The sequence below is a fragment of the Ambystoma mexicanum genome, chromosome 2q (genome assembly GCF_040938575.1).
Source record: "Ambystoma mexicanum isolate Mex_15411 chromosome 2q, UKY_AmexF1_1, whole genome shotgun sequence".
NCBI classification, from domain to species: domain Eukaryota; kingdom Metazoa; phylum Chordata; class Amphibia; order Caudata; family Ambystomatidae; genus Ambystoma; species Ambystoma mexicanum.
In genome coordinates, this window is record NC_090924.1 from 704,025,114 (window position 1) to 704,040,789 (window position 15,676).

Sequence of the window (15,676 nt, forward strand, 5' to 3'; positions counted from 1 at the left end):
AACCGGCTGATGGCCAATTTACAAAAATTTCAGAGAACCTACAGGAGGGTCTAGCACATATGATTCCAGGGAAGTGTGCACTCTGCTGTGGATGCTGGGATACAAAAAATGAATTTATCCACTGCATTTTAACATGGATGGCACATTTTAATGCATTCATTTAAAAATGTAATACCTGAATCAGACTCTGGTACCATATCAGAAATTCTCTCTGGACAGGTCTCCTCCCGTATCACATCGTGTCGTTTACAAACAGTGCAGATATAGTCTTCGTTATTAGGAGAATCTGTTTCGCTTTCTGTGCATTTGATGCATTCAATATGAATCCACCTAAAGGGATTACACAGATTTTACCTCAGTGTTCAAGAAAAAAAAACTAAAAGAAATGTCACTTGGAACATTGACATTCAGAATTAACCAAGAAATGCCAGAATCAATTAAATGCATCATAGTACAATCTAAATAGTATTTAGGCACAAATGCCTTCAGTGGCAGGCCGTGCTAGGTAGTAGCGCCCTGCTGAAAGTTACTAGTGCTGAGCGAAATGAGCCTTAAAAAGGCCTACCACTGAAAGCATTAACCCTAGCATCACCAGGAAAACGTTAGCAAAAAAAAGTTGCTGTGTGACACTTCTTTGCCCACTCAAAAATAACAAATAAAATGGCTGCTGTTGGCATTGGAAATGGGTGCTGTGTGATTAACCCACAGTTCAGTTCGATGATCAGCAAAAGGCTATGGTGGATGAGCAGAGGCATATGCAAGTAAGTTTTGCCGTTTTCATGTAGCAGGCAGGGGAAAACCGAGCAGCCAACAGGCTGCATGGCACTTGGGTTTGCACAGGAAGGTATAGCCTGAGTTCCAACCAACAAGGCCGGCTGCCCCTCCAGATCTGGGTGCTAATGATTGTGATACTTTGCTTATGGCCTGTGGGGGTTATACAGACAATTGTTCACTATGCTTACCATAACACTGCACATCAAAGCAATTGTGCATTGATAAATACCAATACCTATGCAGGAATCGAAATAAAGACTTGAGTTGGAGTGAGCTAAAACCAGCTCTTTGTCATCGGGCATCATGCAGTAATCTCAACTTCCATGTGAACAGCAAATTGTAACTTTTTTCCATTCAATATATGACACAATAGGCTTTAAATGCCTTCTGGATGTGTCCTAATATTGCATTAAACTCATTCCCGAATACACAGAGAATGTCACACATGATGTTAATGTGGTACCAGTTGGCACTGCTGAGAGGGCAGCATATTTGCCATGAAATAGTATATGCATTGCTCTCAGTAGTTCGTACAACCGCAATCACTAAAATTGAATGACCAATTAAATACAGTTATCTGAAAAGGTTTACCTTTTGCACATTTGACAATGTAACATATTTTTCTGCAAGTCTGGATGGTATGGTTTTTCACAGAAAGGACAAGGCAAATTTTCATGTAGCTGGTAACAGCTATCACAAACTAAACAGTTGTGGTGCCACTGGCAGCTGGTTCGGATGCAGCATACTGAACAAATTCGGCAGTTCTAAAACAAAAGACAAAATAATCATGTTTCGTTAAAAAAAAAATCTACAATGACTCGTCATGGAAAACACACAAAACATTAAAAGCCAACAATACACTGGCATAAACGTATGGAATCATTTTTGGGTTAAAAAAAATCCAATTATTAATACACAGTAATTTACTGACACCAAAATCTCTCACACCCTCATTGGTGGTCACCCTGAACTCACTTCTCAAGTGCATTTGTGAGGCAAGTACCTCTCTTGAAAGTAAACATGTGAGTTATCCAACTTTGAGTCGCTAGGAGAATCCCGGACAGTGCCAGTGAGGTGACTAAGACAGGAGGGAAAAAAATCTAACTTGTGGTTCAACAAGGTGTGCAGAGAAGCAAAGTGGGCCATGTTCACATGCCTGAACGGCGCTGGCCAGGTAGATCGAGCTCATGTATAGCAATTGCAGAGGGTATAGAAGGAGATTATAGCCAGTAAAAAATCTTAATACCTACATGGTAGGTGGGCTACTCTGACCGAATGTGCGCAGAGTGCAGACCAAGATGGTTTGACATCTTATTATGGATATAAAGGGTGATGAAACCAAGCCCGAAAGTATAAGCCCGACCAGATGTTATGCCCACTTTGCAGGTGTGTACTCATTTCAATCTGAGGGGGAGGGTGCATGTATGAGCCCCATATTGGATGGGGCACTGGACCCGAGCATGGTGGACTTGGCAACCTAACATTTACACTGGCAGAAGTTGAGGGCTATAAGAGTTCAGAAGGCAAGTAAAGCAATGGCTCCCAAAGGGGTGCTGGAGGACCTCTATAAAAGTGAGCTTGCAATTTGGTCCCCCCTATTAACCATGGTATTTAACACTAATGCAGAGTGACTGGGTGCCTAATACCTAGACATTAGCGGTAATGGTCCCCATATATAAAAAGGGTGACCGGGCAGAACCGGAAAATTATACACCCAAATCCTTACTGGATGCCGCAGGAAGGAACAAGTTACTTACATGCAACTGTTTTCCAGCATGGGTCTGGCATGGATTCACATGCTCATGAATATTCCCCATCGTCAGGCTGGGAATCCTTGGTAAAGAAAAAATCTGTTTCAGTTTCACTTCTGAACTATCATTCTCCTAACAACCAATCACTGGTCTCTGGGTCATACTGCCCCCAACCAATGACTGCCCTCTACCTAAGCCCCTCCTCTGGCAGCCATCTTCAGATTTGGTAGCACATACAGTGGCAGTAGGACCAAGAAGAGCCACAGAGGGGTAGGAGGGAGGGTTTGCATGTGATTCCATGCCAGACCCATGCTGTAGAACAGTTACAGGTAAGTAACTTGTTCCTTCTCAAGCATGAGGTCTGGCATGGATTCACATGCTCATGAATAAAGAATACATAGCAGTACATAAATGCACAACCATGGGAGGTGGCAAGGCTCAACATTATGCATCTGAACATTAAGCATCTCAACTCCTCACCAGAATCACCTTCAAGCGAATAGGTTGCGCAGCACTGCTTGGCCGACTCTGGACTCCTCCCTGTCGACGCAGTAGAAATTCATGAAGGTGTGAGTTGAACTCTACGTAGCAGCCCTACAGATGTCCAGCACGGGCACACCAAACCGGAACGCCGTAGTTGCAGCGATCACTCTGGTCGAATGGGCTCTCAGACGGCCAGGCAACAGTCGGTTTGCCAACCGGTGACAATGGGTGATGCAGCCGGAGAGACACCTGGTAATGGAGGCCTTGGAGAGGGCCTTCCCATGGTTCACAGGGCCAAAGTTCACAAAACGTTGCGACGTGTTCCGGAAACACTTAGTGCGGTCCACATAGAACTTCAGCGCACTAGCCACATCCAGCGAGTGCAAAGTCCTTTCAGCCGGCGACAAAGGCGTCGGAAAACACACAGGTAACACCAAGGGCTTATTTACATGGAAGTCCGACAGCACCTTGGCCATGAAAGGAGGGGTGCGTCTGCAGCTCCAGTAAGTTGATATGCAACGACTTCTCCTCCGGTAGCCACAGTCCTCTTGTGTGGAGACTTCCGGTGTGAGCACCCCATCCTTCCAGGGAGGTAGGTGTCTGTCGTGACAGTCTCCTGATGAGGTGGGGTCTGGAAGTCTGCACCTGTCGACAGATGCGCGCTGACTCCACACCACCGGATCGCATGATGGAAACTCTTAGTCGAGCGTGATCTTGTCCTCGAAGCTTCCTGGTACCTGAATCCAACAGGCGTCGAGAAACACAGCCGAATTGGGTATATGCATGACATGCCGAGAAGGGACTTGATGGACCTCGCCCTTGCGATCCGAAACTTCTGGGATTTGATGTTCTTGTTCAGACGGAGAACTAGGACGGGCTTCAAACCGCCAGTCTTCTTTTTGATGAGGAAGTACCGAGAGTACACTCTGGAGCCCCGGAGCCTCTTTGGAATGAGCTCTTGTGCCCTTCTTCAGCATGGCCCACACCTCCAGCAGAAGCCGAGGGATGTGGTTTTCCTGCCTGACCACTGGTGGTATGCAAGGACACTTTCGTTGGAATCCCAGGGTGTGTCCGTGGGCCAGAGCATCCAGCACCCAACGGTCGGTGGAGATAGTCTTCCACACGCTGACAAAGTTTGCCAGCCGGCCTCCTACTGGGGTGCACAGGTGGGGGCCGGACAGCACGGCCGGTTCCATCTTGCTTTGCCGTGGAGATGCGACCTTGGGGACCTTGGCGACGACGGCGACCTCCTCCAGACTTGCTGCAGCCCCTGTAGGTCTCCTGGGCCAAAGAGCGGGACGGTTGACGGTAGGACGAAGAGCCTCCGCCAAAGCCTTTGCAGGAACCTTGGGATTTGCCGTTGAAGCTCGGCCGTCGCTGTTGAGCATGCCCAAGGCACAAGCAGTCTCGGTGTCCGCCTTGTTGGCCTGAAGGGACTCGTCCATGGTCTTACCAAACTAATTGTCCCCATCGAAGGGCATGTCCAACACCCTCGACTGCACCTCCTGGCAGAAATTAGTGGCCCTTAACCACCCTTCTCAAAGAAGGCAAACACTGTTGCCCATTTGGCGGAATCCCTTGTCGGCAATGTCCGTGGCCACTGTAATGTCATGGTCCAATGCCACCTCACCCTCCTGCAGGATCTCTAACACTTCCGCTCTCTTTTCATCGGGAAGGAAGTCCAGGAGGGGAGTGATTTTAAACCAGGTCTCCCTGTCATAGTGCACCGCGAAGGCGTTGGCCACCTTGATGGTCGTCGCTGCAGATGTGATGACCCGTCCCATGGCGTCCAACTTTTTCCCCTTAAGGTCCAGGGTTGAGGAGGTTGTTGATGCGGAAGAGCCAGAATATTTCTTCCTCGCCGCCGCCTAGAAAACCGAATCTGTGGAAGGCTGCGATCTCAAACACTTGGGTGCAGAGTCCGGCACCCTGTACTTTTTCTCGTATCGGATCCCTCTTCGCCGGGGCCGAGGATGGATTCTTCATCAGGGAGAGTCCCTCGTCCCAAATGTCGTCCAAGAACGGAATTGAAAGCACGGTCTTCCGCTTAGCCTCGCGGCGTTGGTACAGGAAAGCTTTCTTCTCCTCGGTGACTAGTTGAAACAGTTCCGAGGCCCCGGTGATCATGGCGTGGAACGAGCCGATCTGGTCAGGCGGTGGGGTCCTGGGCGGCGGAGACAGGTTGTCTCCTAACCCGCCATCATCGTCCGTGCCAGTCGTCGTCTCCGGTCCGTCTCATCCCTCGACGGAGGAGAGAGGGGAAGGGTGACAAGGTGATGGAGGGTGAACTCTCTTCTTGACCGGGGGGTTCGCCTGATGGCCCCAGTGCCGCGGTGTATCCCGCCGGCGGAAGGGGCATCCTCGTCGGTTCTCAGAGCACAAGGTGTGCAGTTCCTAGAGAATGTCCACTAAAATGTCCGCTGGGGGTTGCTGAGGTGACTGAAGCGGGATAGACTGTGGCAGCAGTGTAGGGTCCTTCAAATCCTCCGATGACCTGCTCTTACTCGTCGGTCTCGTCGTCACTCTCAACGTCTCCCTCGTCGGGGTCCCTCCCATAGGTCTTGGCCTGACCCACCCCGTTCTCTACGACCAGGGGAGACTGTTTCGTGGAGATGATGGGCATCGCCTTCTCCGGTGTCTTCTCTATGGGCTGAAAAGACTATTCCCTCCTGGCAGGCAGAGAAACTCTCGCCTTGGGGGTCACACCCTGCTAATCCACATACGCGGCCTTCACTAGGGACGCCACCACTCCTTCAATGGAAGGCTTTGCCGGGTGAATCTGGGCCTTCACGACCTTGGTCGAGCTTGAGGCCTTTCGCTTGGCTTTCTCGATCTGATGCGTCCGGGGCTTCTCCAGAAGCTTACCCGGGTGTTCCGACATCCTCGCCGAACTGGAGCGTTGGCTTGTGGCTGAAGGTGCTGGAGACACTGTACTCGACCTAGCCGCTGGGGAGCCCGTCGCAACGGCGCTCCAGGTGAACGCGGACTCGTGGTGCTTGGCCTTATGTTGGGCCCCTGTTGCCGAAGAGCCTTCAAAGGTCTTAAAAGACCGTTCATATTTCTTCTTGGGGCTGGGGGAGGCATGCTGCCGGGACTCACCCATAGCATGGGCCTTGGCCTGGAGCCGCTCAGTGAGACTCCTGCGCCGATCCTACATGGCACGGGGGACCATCTTCTTGCAAAACGCACATCTTCCACATGCGTTTGGTCCGAATGCAGGCAATAGAGGCACAGGGAATGGCCATCGTCCAAGTAAATGTTCCATAGGCCGCATCCTGGGCAAACCCTGAACAGAAGCGTCGAGTCTTCCTTCTCTGCCATGCGGAGTAGGCCTCGAACAATCTTCTGGACGCTTAACTATCGAAATTTCGCCCTTGAGGGGCACTGGAGAATCCGAAAACGGGTCTCCGTTAAATCGGATGATTGATCACTGGAGCTTGAGGCGCGATTGACCGAAAAAAACAGTAAACTCTGGAAAAATTGCAAAACGCAGTATAAAGCATGAGAGCTAATCACAAGGACTCCCACCACTAACATGCGGTAAAAATCTGAAGATGGCAGCCAGAGAAGGGGCTTAGGTTGAGGGCAGTCATTGGCTGGGGGCAGTATGACCCAGAGACCAGTGATTGTTTGTTAGGAGAAAGTTCAGAAGTGAAACTGATTTTTTATTTAACGAGGATTCCCAGCCTGACGGGGAATATTCATGAGCATGTGAATCCATGCCAGACCCCATGCTGGATAAAGCCATTATTCGCCAGGATCCTGCTGCAGCATCTAGTGGTATGGGTGGATGACATCAAGCAATTGAGTCATCTTCAGGCCGGATTCCAGGCAGGAAAAAGCATGGTAGATCGGAGCTTTCGGTTCTACTTTGTGGTCCAAATAAAACGGAGAATAGCAAACACTAATTTGTGGATCTCGGGGCAGCGTTTCACAGCGTCCGAGGTACCCTATGGGCAGCTTTGTATGTCAAAGATACCCCCAGAGAACTTTTGTGAGTACTTCAGCTCTTGTATGACAAGATCAATCTTACAAATCAATCCTCGCACAAGGAACACCATCAGAATACTACAGAAACCTCTTAAATCTCTCACTAGCAACAGGAACCGTACCAAGAACCTTAAAATCAGCATATATGAAACCAATTTTTAAAAAAAACACAAGTGGCGACGTAGAAGACCTCTCCAACTACAGGTCGATCTCAAACATTCCCTACCCAACAAAACTCCTGGAAACCTACATATATAAATTAACACAAGAACACGTAGAAAAACACCACCTACTAGACCAGGCAAAAGTCTGTTTCAGACCCGCAAAAGGAACCGAAACAGCACTAGTATCATCTGGGACGACCTAAAAACAAACGCGGACTCCGACACAACCTCAGCCCCGATTCTGCTCGACCTCTCCGCAGCCTCCGACAGTTAGCCATGACACCCTAACCAAAAGACTAGAAGACATAGGCATAACTACGTGGCACTACTCTGGATTAAATCATTACTAACAGAACAGAAACCGTATGGATAAAACCCTTCAAATTCACCCCACGACAGGGTCCTCACTATCACCACAGTACTTCAAAATCTACCCAACTCCAGTAATCAGAATCTTCAAAAAATACAAAGATTACATGCTACAACTACGCAGATGGCACTAATACATACAAAATCATACACCCAAACCGATCACTCAACCCTAATCAAGTGTCTAAAAGAAGTCAAACTAGATGAACGCCAACACCTTCAACCCAGGAAAGACAGAAATGATTATATCCAAAAGAACCATACCTTAAGAAACAACTTGGGGACTCCTCCTCCTCCTCCTCCCACTTACCTGCAAAAACCTGGAACAACATCCCAAAAGAAATCAAACACCGAAGACCACCTACGATTCAGAAAATTACAAAAAACCTGGCTCTTCAACATCACAGATTCAAACTGAAAAAGCTAAACTACCGACTGGAAAACGAAAAGGATGACAAATCTAGGACACTGACATCTAGAGCCAAAAAAAATAAACTCTTACTACAACAAGAGAGGACGCCAAGTCAAATAAGCCACAATTGACACCTGCAAGGACAGAAATCACCATCCCTAGCCAACTTCCAGCGAACCTCATCACCCGCTCCATCATTTCTACTGTAGTTCATACCTGCATAGAGTTGTATGAATGTCTGCACCTGCCATACTCGAACCTAGTTGTGGATACTGGCAGGGGCATTGACCGAAGGGAGTTATGAATGCAGGCATATGCCGCCCGAGGCCATAACTACAAGCGTTGGCATTTGCCAACGTTCCGAAGGGGCTGGGAGCAGTAGCAAGCAGTAGCATGCATGAGCAACTGAATAAGATGAATGCTGAGCAGCCGCCACATATGGAGGGAATAACCCTGGCTGACAGAGGTGCCGCGCAGGCAGCCGATGCCTAACTTGGGCAAGATTATGAATGTGAGTGGATGCCAGGCGGGAAAGGGACTGTGAGGGTCTGATAGCCCATTTTTGGACAGACGCAGAGATACTCACCCACTCCACGAAGAGAATATGGAAATGCAGCGCTTCGCTCACAGTGAGGCCAATTTAACCAGCCCACTAACAATTTCGCTCCTCTGCATACACCTCATGCTCTAACCAAACAACCACAAGCCTACAACACAACAATCCGCACAAACGTCACTACACTGTAACAAAACAAACCACACATAGACCCGCCCAACAGCACATGGCGGCTAACGACCGTAAAATACACCAAGCCCAGCCAACGGACTTCCTCCGGGCCGAGGCTGCCAACAGCACATCACTGCTCTCTTGCCCTTTTTCAGCTTATTCCCACTAACTCACCGTCCACCCCTCCCTTTTTTTCCAGAGCCGCCAGAGAGCCAGGGGACCACTCCAGTGCTCATAGAGCGCGATACACATATCTTTTAACATTAACAATACAGCAACTGTCCACTGTGGGAAGGAAGGCGCAAACAGAATTTTTCAGAGTAGACCGAGGGGTCTGACAGGGTTGTGTCTGGTATTATTCAGTTTGTAGATCAACTCTATTATTGAGAGACTGTTGGCGGTGAGCACGGACCCACCAAGTTTGGGGACGGGGTGTCGCATCCCAGTTTTCTTGTTGGCGGACGGCACAGTCCTACTGTTGATCACCGAATGGGACTGCGCCTTGGCCTGTCCACCCTAGCAGATGAATGCAGTAAATTGGGGCTGGAAATAAATGCCTCAAAAACTAAAGCTATGGTTTTCACATCAAAAGCATCAGGAATTAAACCAATTTAATTGGAGGTGGGGGTAAAATTCTAGAAGAGGTGGGTATGATTATCTGGGGATTCGGTCCTCAAGTGGGGGTCGTTGGGTCGATCAGTGATAGGCAAGATTGTATGCAGTTACCTTTGGGTGCACTACAACAACCCTGACCTCCTGGCAATAGGAACCCAACCTTTGGTATAAGTCTGTACTACACAGGTTGGTAGCGTGTTGAGCAGCCAGGCTTATCTCAAGAGCTGTCAATGTGAGCTGTAGGGGAGTTACACAGATGCAGTGACACACACAAGGCTGCTTGATTAAACAATTATTAATTTATTTAAAAGTCAGTTTGTAAGCCTTCTTCAGAAGGGGCAATATTTTCTAACACAAATACACTCCAAAATACACACTCTGAGTGACCTTAAATCTGCAAACGCCCATTTGGGATGGCACACAGACCCTTCCTACACCTTCAGGTGACTTCAATGTTTAGGACACTGTGGACATTAATAAATCCCTGTAGCATTTAGGGCAATACTTGAGTATGTCAAGGAAAAAGGTTATTAGAATAAAACAAGAGATCTCACAAATATTCTTTAGCAGATGAACGTCAGAAGAACATCCCATCGTCAGAAGAACATCCCATCGAAAGAACGTTACCAGGTAAGATAAGTAACTTGTTCTTCGAAGGGATTGTGTCATCCGACGTATTCCACATCTATGACAGACTCGCAAAGCAGTACCAACGTATGGAGGTGGGAAAAGAATTTACAAATTTAAAATTTTAGAATGCCCAATCAAATCGCTGTCTACAGGACTGCCTTACCAAAGGCCAAATCCTGCCCATGGATGGAGTCCAAGGAATAGTGTCTCACAAAAGTATGGGCAGAGGCCCATGTGGCTGCTTCACAAATATTGTGAATCGGAACACTTCTGTAGGGCAGTGGAGGCAGACACACCCCTAGTAGAGTGAGCCCATAAGCCTACTGGAGGGTCCTTTCCCGCCAAACGCTAACTCTCAGCGGAAGTAACCGCAACTAAAAATACAGTTTTAAAGGACAACAGTCGCAACGGACAAGAATGTAAGGGCTCAAACGGAGCTCCCATTAGGAACTTTAAAACCAAATTCAAATCCCATCCTGGCACCTGGAAAGGCGAGGTGGAAACACATTAGCTAGCCCTTTTAGAAACAGAGATCTTAAAAAAAGAACATTCCTCAGACGAGCGCCTAAATATGGACAGCGCAGCCAGGTAACCCTTAATGGTACCTACTTGCAGGCCCTTGTGGGCTAAAGATAGCAAAAAAGACAAAACCAAAGGAATGGAACATTGGAAAGGATCCACATTCTGTACCCTGCACCAGTCACAGAACTTTCTCCAACGGCACAGAGTTTTCGTTGCGGGCCTTCTGGCCGAAAGCGACATCTCGATCACGTTGTCGGGGAGGTGCCAATCCTTATACCTCAACTTTTCAGATACCAAGTGTGAAAGCTGAGGGACTTGACCTCTGGATGGAGAACCTGACTCCCCTCCCGCGAGAGCAGATCGTCTCGGTAGGGAAGACGGCGTGGAGGGCAGATTGACATGTCTAGAAGGTCCGGGTACCACACTCTCCTGGCCCATGCCGGAGCAATGAGGATCATCCGAGAACCGGACCTCTGTAACCTCTGTAACCCCTGCGGAATGACGGGGACTGGAGGGAATGCGTACAGAAGTGGGAAGGACCACTCCACTACGAACACGTCCCCTAAGGCTCCTCGGAGTAAATTCCCACAAGCAGAATTTTTCGCACTTCCGGTTGACACTGGTGGCGAAGAGATCCACTTGCGGGGTTCCCCAAAGGGCGAAGATCTCCAACAGAACTTCCTGAGCCAGCTCCCACTCGTGAGAGACCGTGCTCTGCCTGCTCAGAGCATCCGCCTCCACGTTTTCATCTCCAGCCAGATGAACTGCCGAGATCGAAATGTCCTTCTGAATGGCCCAGAACCAGAGCTGCATTGCCTCCCTGCACAACGGAGTGACCCTGCCCCCCCCCTTTTTGTTGAGGTTGTGCATGGCCACTGTATTGTCCATCATAATCAGGAAATGTTTCCCCTGCACAGATGGCAGAAAAGCCTTCAGGGCTAACCTGACAGCCCGGAGCTCTAACAGATTGATGTGGAGTCTAGACTCCGACGGAGACCAATGGCCGCTGGCTGTCAGCTCGTTGGCATGAGCTCCTCAACCTGTGAGGGATGCGTCCTTCACAATTGTTACCTCTGGCCACGTTTGCCAAAATGGAGCACCCTTCATTGCCTTCGACGGCCCACCACAGAATACCCTGTGCGACCGAGGGCGGAATCTGAACGGGATCAGACATCCTGCCTAGGAATTGCAACCACTGCACCTTGAGAGCCCACTGCAGGGATCTCATCCGCAGCCTGGCCTCTGGCACCAGGAAAATGCATGAGGCCTAGCAAACTCAAGAACTCGAACGCCGGAAGACTCTGGGCACGTTGAAACTTGTCCATCTGCAGAATGAGATGAGCCCTCACCTGGGGAAGCGCAAACAGCCCCATGGATGTTTTGAGCACTGCTCCGATATATACTGGAGCCGCTGGGTAAGTGTCAAATGGGGCTTCTTTAAATTGAGGGAGAAGCCCAGCTTGTAAAGGGAGTGGCAGGTGACAGACAGATGATCCAGGGCTTGCTCGGGCGAACGCGCCCTGATCGACCAATTGTCCAAGTAGGGGTAGAAGCGAATTCCCCCTTTCCCGAGATACGCTGCCACCACCACCATCAGCTTGGTGAAGACCCTCGGGCGGAGGTCAATCCAAACAGCAGGACCCGAAACTGAAAATGCGAGTCGCCAACCGTGAACCTCAGGTACTTCCTGTGCTTTGGATGAATCGGCAACTTGAGAAAGTTACCATCTTGAACTTGTCCTTCCTGAGGAGCTTGTTCAGCCCACACAAGTCCATGATGGGTCTCAATCCCCGTCTTTTTTCAGGATAAAAAAATAAGCGGAATACCATCCCTTGTCCCTCTCCGCTACAGGCACCAGTTCTATGGTGCCTTTCTCCAGCAGGGATAGGATTTCCTGCGCAGAGAGCAGAGCCGGACGCTTCAAAGAGCTTCCCCGGTGGATTGTCATGAGGCCTCTGCCGAAAGGGGAGACAGTAGCCATGGGTTATGATCTCCAGAACTCACATCTGAAGTAATGGCACGCCATTCTCCAAGATGCTGCGCCAGTCTGCCCCCCAACCGGCGAAACATGGGACATGGCCTCATGACTGAGCGGACGCGGCTGCAGCAGTGCCTGAGGGCAAAGAGGCAACTGCCTGAGCGGCTTTGGCACCTCGAGTACCTTGCTTTCCACCTCTGGGACTCCTACGGTTGCCCCTTTGACTGGCAGCTACCCCCGATCTACCAAAGGAAGAGTACCACCAAAAGGAACTTCCCCTCCATCGCTATCCCCGTAGGACGAAAAGGCGGAGGTTGACGTACTGCAGCACTCAACGACTTCACTGCAGCTTTGGAGGTCTGCAACCTCTAAAGGCTCTCGTCAGCCTTGCTGCCAAAAAGATGGACACCATCAAAGGGCATGTTGAGAAGCCGGGATTGCATATCAGGAGCAAACCCCGACTTCCGCAACCACGCAAACCTGCGCATCACAGTGCTCGCAGCCATGAACCGGCTGACAGTCTGCCATGTCCAGACCCGACTGAACGGATTCACACATGGTATCCTTGCCGTCTTGTTCGAGGGCTAGAAAACCATCCCGTTCTTCCCCTTCGGGAATATGCTCAGCTGCCAAAGATTCACAATTCCATAGAGTGAGTGAATCTTGTCAAGGCACAAACGGAGTTGGCTGCCTTTAAAGCCATACCCCCAGAAGAAAATGCCTTCGCCCAACCATCAAAGCGCTTTTCGTCCCCATCAGGAGGGATGGTAGGGAATGCAGCCTGCTTCGCTGGGGCCATAGCCGCCTGCACCACCAAACTTTCCGGCGTTGGGTGCGTTGACAAGTAGCAGGGGTCACCACTGGCTGGACGGTATTTTTTCAGAAGCGACTTATTCACTGCCGGGAGACTCTCCGGATCAGTCCAAGCCGCCGCCACCCTTCCTTGCAAAGCCATATGAAATGGCAACACCGGGTCAGTGGGTGGACCCTGGTCCAGGATATCCGTCAGATCATCCTGAAGAAAAACAGATGGAGCAGACCACCGCAAGTACTCAGTCACCCTCGACATGAGATGCCTATACAAAGATTCAGGCCTGCAAAACTCAACCTCCGAAGAGGTGTCGCGACCACTGGCATGTAAGGACTGACGGAGGTCTTCCATTTGACTGCGACCAGACAACAGGTCATCAGGAACCTCAGGAGGCACAACCCTCTCCTCATCAGATCCTTCTTCCACCTTTGAAATATACTCCAAAGGTTGGAATAAATCCAATCTGGATGGAGGAGCAGAGAAAGGCACAAAAACAGGACTCACTGACTTACAGGGAGCCTTCCTCAGCCCTCCGGGGCACCTGAGGCAAATTCTCCTCAAAAGGAGTCTAGGGCGCTGATGGAATCTGCGTCGATGTCAACCGAGGCACCGATGACTTCGACAACAGCTTTGAGGCCGGAGCCCCGGCAATGTCCTTCAACGGCCTCGGAGCCGATGACTTGTTCAAAGCCGGAGCCTCGAGAGAGTCCCTCGACGGACACAGCGCGATGGCGTTGATGCCTTCTTAGAAGGCCTTACAGGCTCCGACGGTCTCCACGGCATCGAGGACCGGGACCTGGACCTGGAACGGCTATGGCAATCAACCTTGTCTGATCGGGACCTCGACGGCTCCAGATGATCGCACCGACCGCCCGAGCCCAAAGGCGTGCGAGTGGTGGCTCGTTCCTTGCCGGCTTCTCTCGAAGGCGTGGATGGAATGGTGCCCTGCGATTTGAAAATCGCCATCATCTGCTGGCAGAATGCGTCCCATTCGGCCGGCTACAAATACTTGGTGGGAAAAGTCACCCGCCATCTGGCGGAGTCCTCAGACGAGGACGGGGAAGGCGACTGGTGACGGCCCTTCCGAGAATGCCTAGAAGAGGCAGAGGAATGGCGGGAACCACTCCAAGACCGAGACCCCCCCCCCTGGACTTACGCCATCACGGAGAGTCACCCCTCGAGTCGTCGGTCAAAAGCCCAGCAGATTTCGACTTTCAGGTTTTAGAAACCCTACCTACCGATAACTACTTCTTCCGCAAGGCTTTCGAAATCAGGGACTGGCAGTCACTGCAGTCGATGGTGGCGTGGCTTTTGCCGAGACACCAGAGGCAGACTTTGTGCGGGTCCGACACTTTTTAAAGCCCGATTTAGGGGTAGAAGAGGTTGAAGACATCGCCATAACCCAAAGTAGAAAAACCGAGCGTGCCGAGATTCCGAAGTGAACACGTTCACGAAAAAAAACAGAACTGGGGCTATGGGCGTCGTGCGTCCTAGATATAACATCCAGTGACGTCGACCCTCGAGGGACAGCGTGTCGACGTCATCGAAGCAAGATGCCGAAAACGTTTACGGAAGCAGCACCGCTGTGGTCATTACGGTCATAGATGTGGAATATGTTGCAGAACACAAACCCCTCGAAAAGTACTTCTGGTTACTCCCAATGCAAAGTTAGTTAACCCCTTCCTGCAGGTGAGTAAAAGTCTTGCACAATGTTATAGAAGTCTTTGTAGAATAAGAAGAAGGAACAAGTTACTTACCTGTAACTGTTGTTCTCCAGCATGGGTCTGGCATGGATTCACATGCTCATGAATATTCCCCGTCGTCAGGCTGGAAATCCTCGGTAAAGAAAAAACCAGTATCAGTTTCGTTTCTGATCTGTCTTTCGTAGTAATAACCAATCACTGGTCTCTGCGTCATACTGACCACAGCCAATGACTGCCCTCTACCTAAGCACTGCCTCTGGCAGCCATCTTCAGATTTGGAAGCACGTGAAGTGGCAGTATGACCAAGTGAAGAGCCGCAGAGGGGTAGGCGGGAGGGTTCGCATGTGAATCCATGCCAGACCCATGCTGGAGAACAACAGTTACAGGTAAGTAACTTGTTCCTTCTCCAGCATGGGGTCTGGCATGGATTCACATGCTCATGAATAAAGAATACATAGCAGTACACACATGCACAACCACGGGAGGTGGCAAAGGCTCAACATTAAGCAGTACATCAAACTCAACATTAAGCATCTTACCTCCTCACCAGGCTCACCTCAGGCGAACAGGTTGCGCAGCACTGCTTGGCCGACCCTGGACTCCTCCCTGGAATCCCGATCGACGCAGTAGAATTTCGTGAAGGTGTGCGTCGACCTCCACGTAGCAGCCCTGCATATGTCCAGCAGGGGCACACCAGAAAGGAACGCCGTGGTAGCTGCGATCGCTCTGGTGGAATGGGCTCTCGGA

General features: G+C 50.2%; 1 protein-coding gene across 7 annotated transcripts in view; it reads right to left on the reverse strand.

Annotated features, from left to right (window-relative positions):
• The window catches only part of KMT2C (lysine methyltransferase 2C), a 2,745,351-nt gene that overhangs the window by 2,403,350 nt on the left and 326,325 nt on the right, over nucleotides 1-15,676 (reverse strand). For all 7 annotated transcript variants that reach the window (XM_069647923.1, XM_069647922.1, XM_069647921.1 and 4 more), the window contains exons 10-11: nucleotides 1,366-1,538; nucleotides 176-330 (exon numbers count right to left, since the gene is read on the reverse strand). In XM_069647923.1, the coding sequence (XP_069504024.1) occupies nucleotides 176-330; nucleotides 1,366-1,538 (328 nt within the window). The remainder of the gene's footprint in view (nucleotides 1-175; nucleotides 331-1,365; nucleotides 1,539-15,676) is intronic.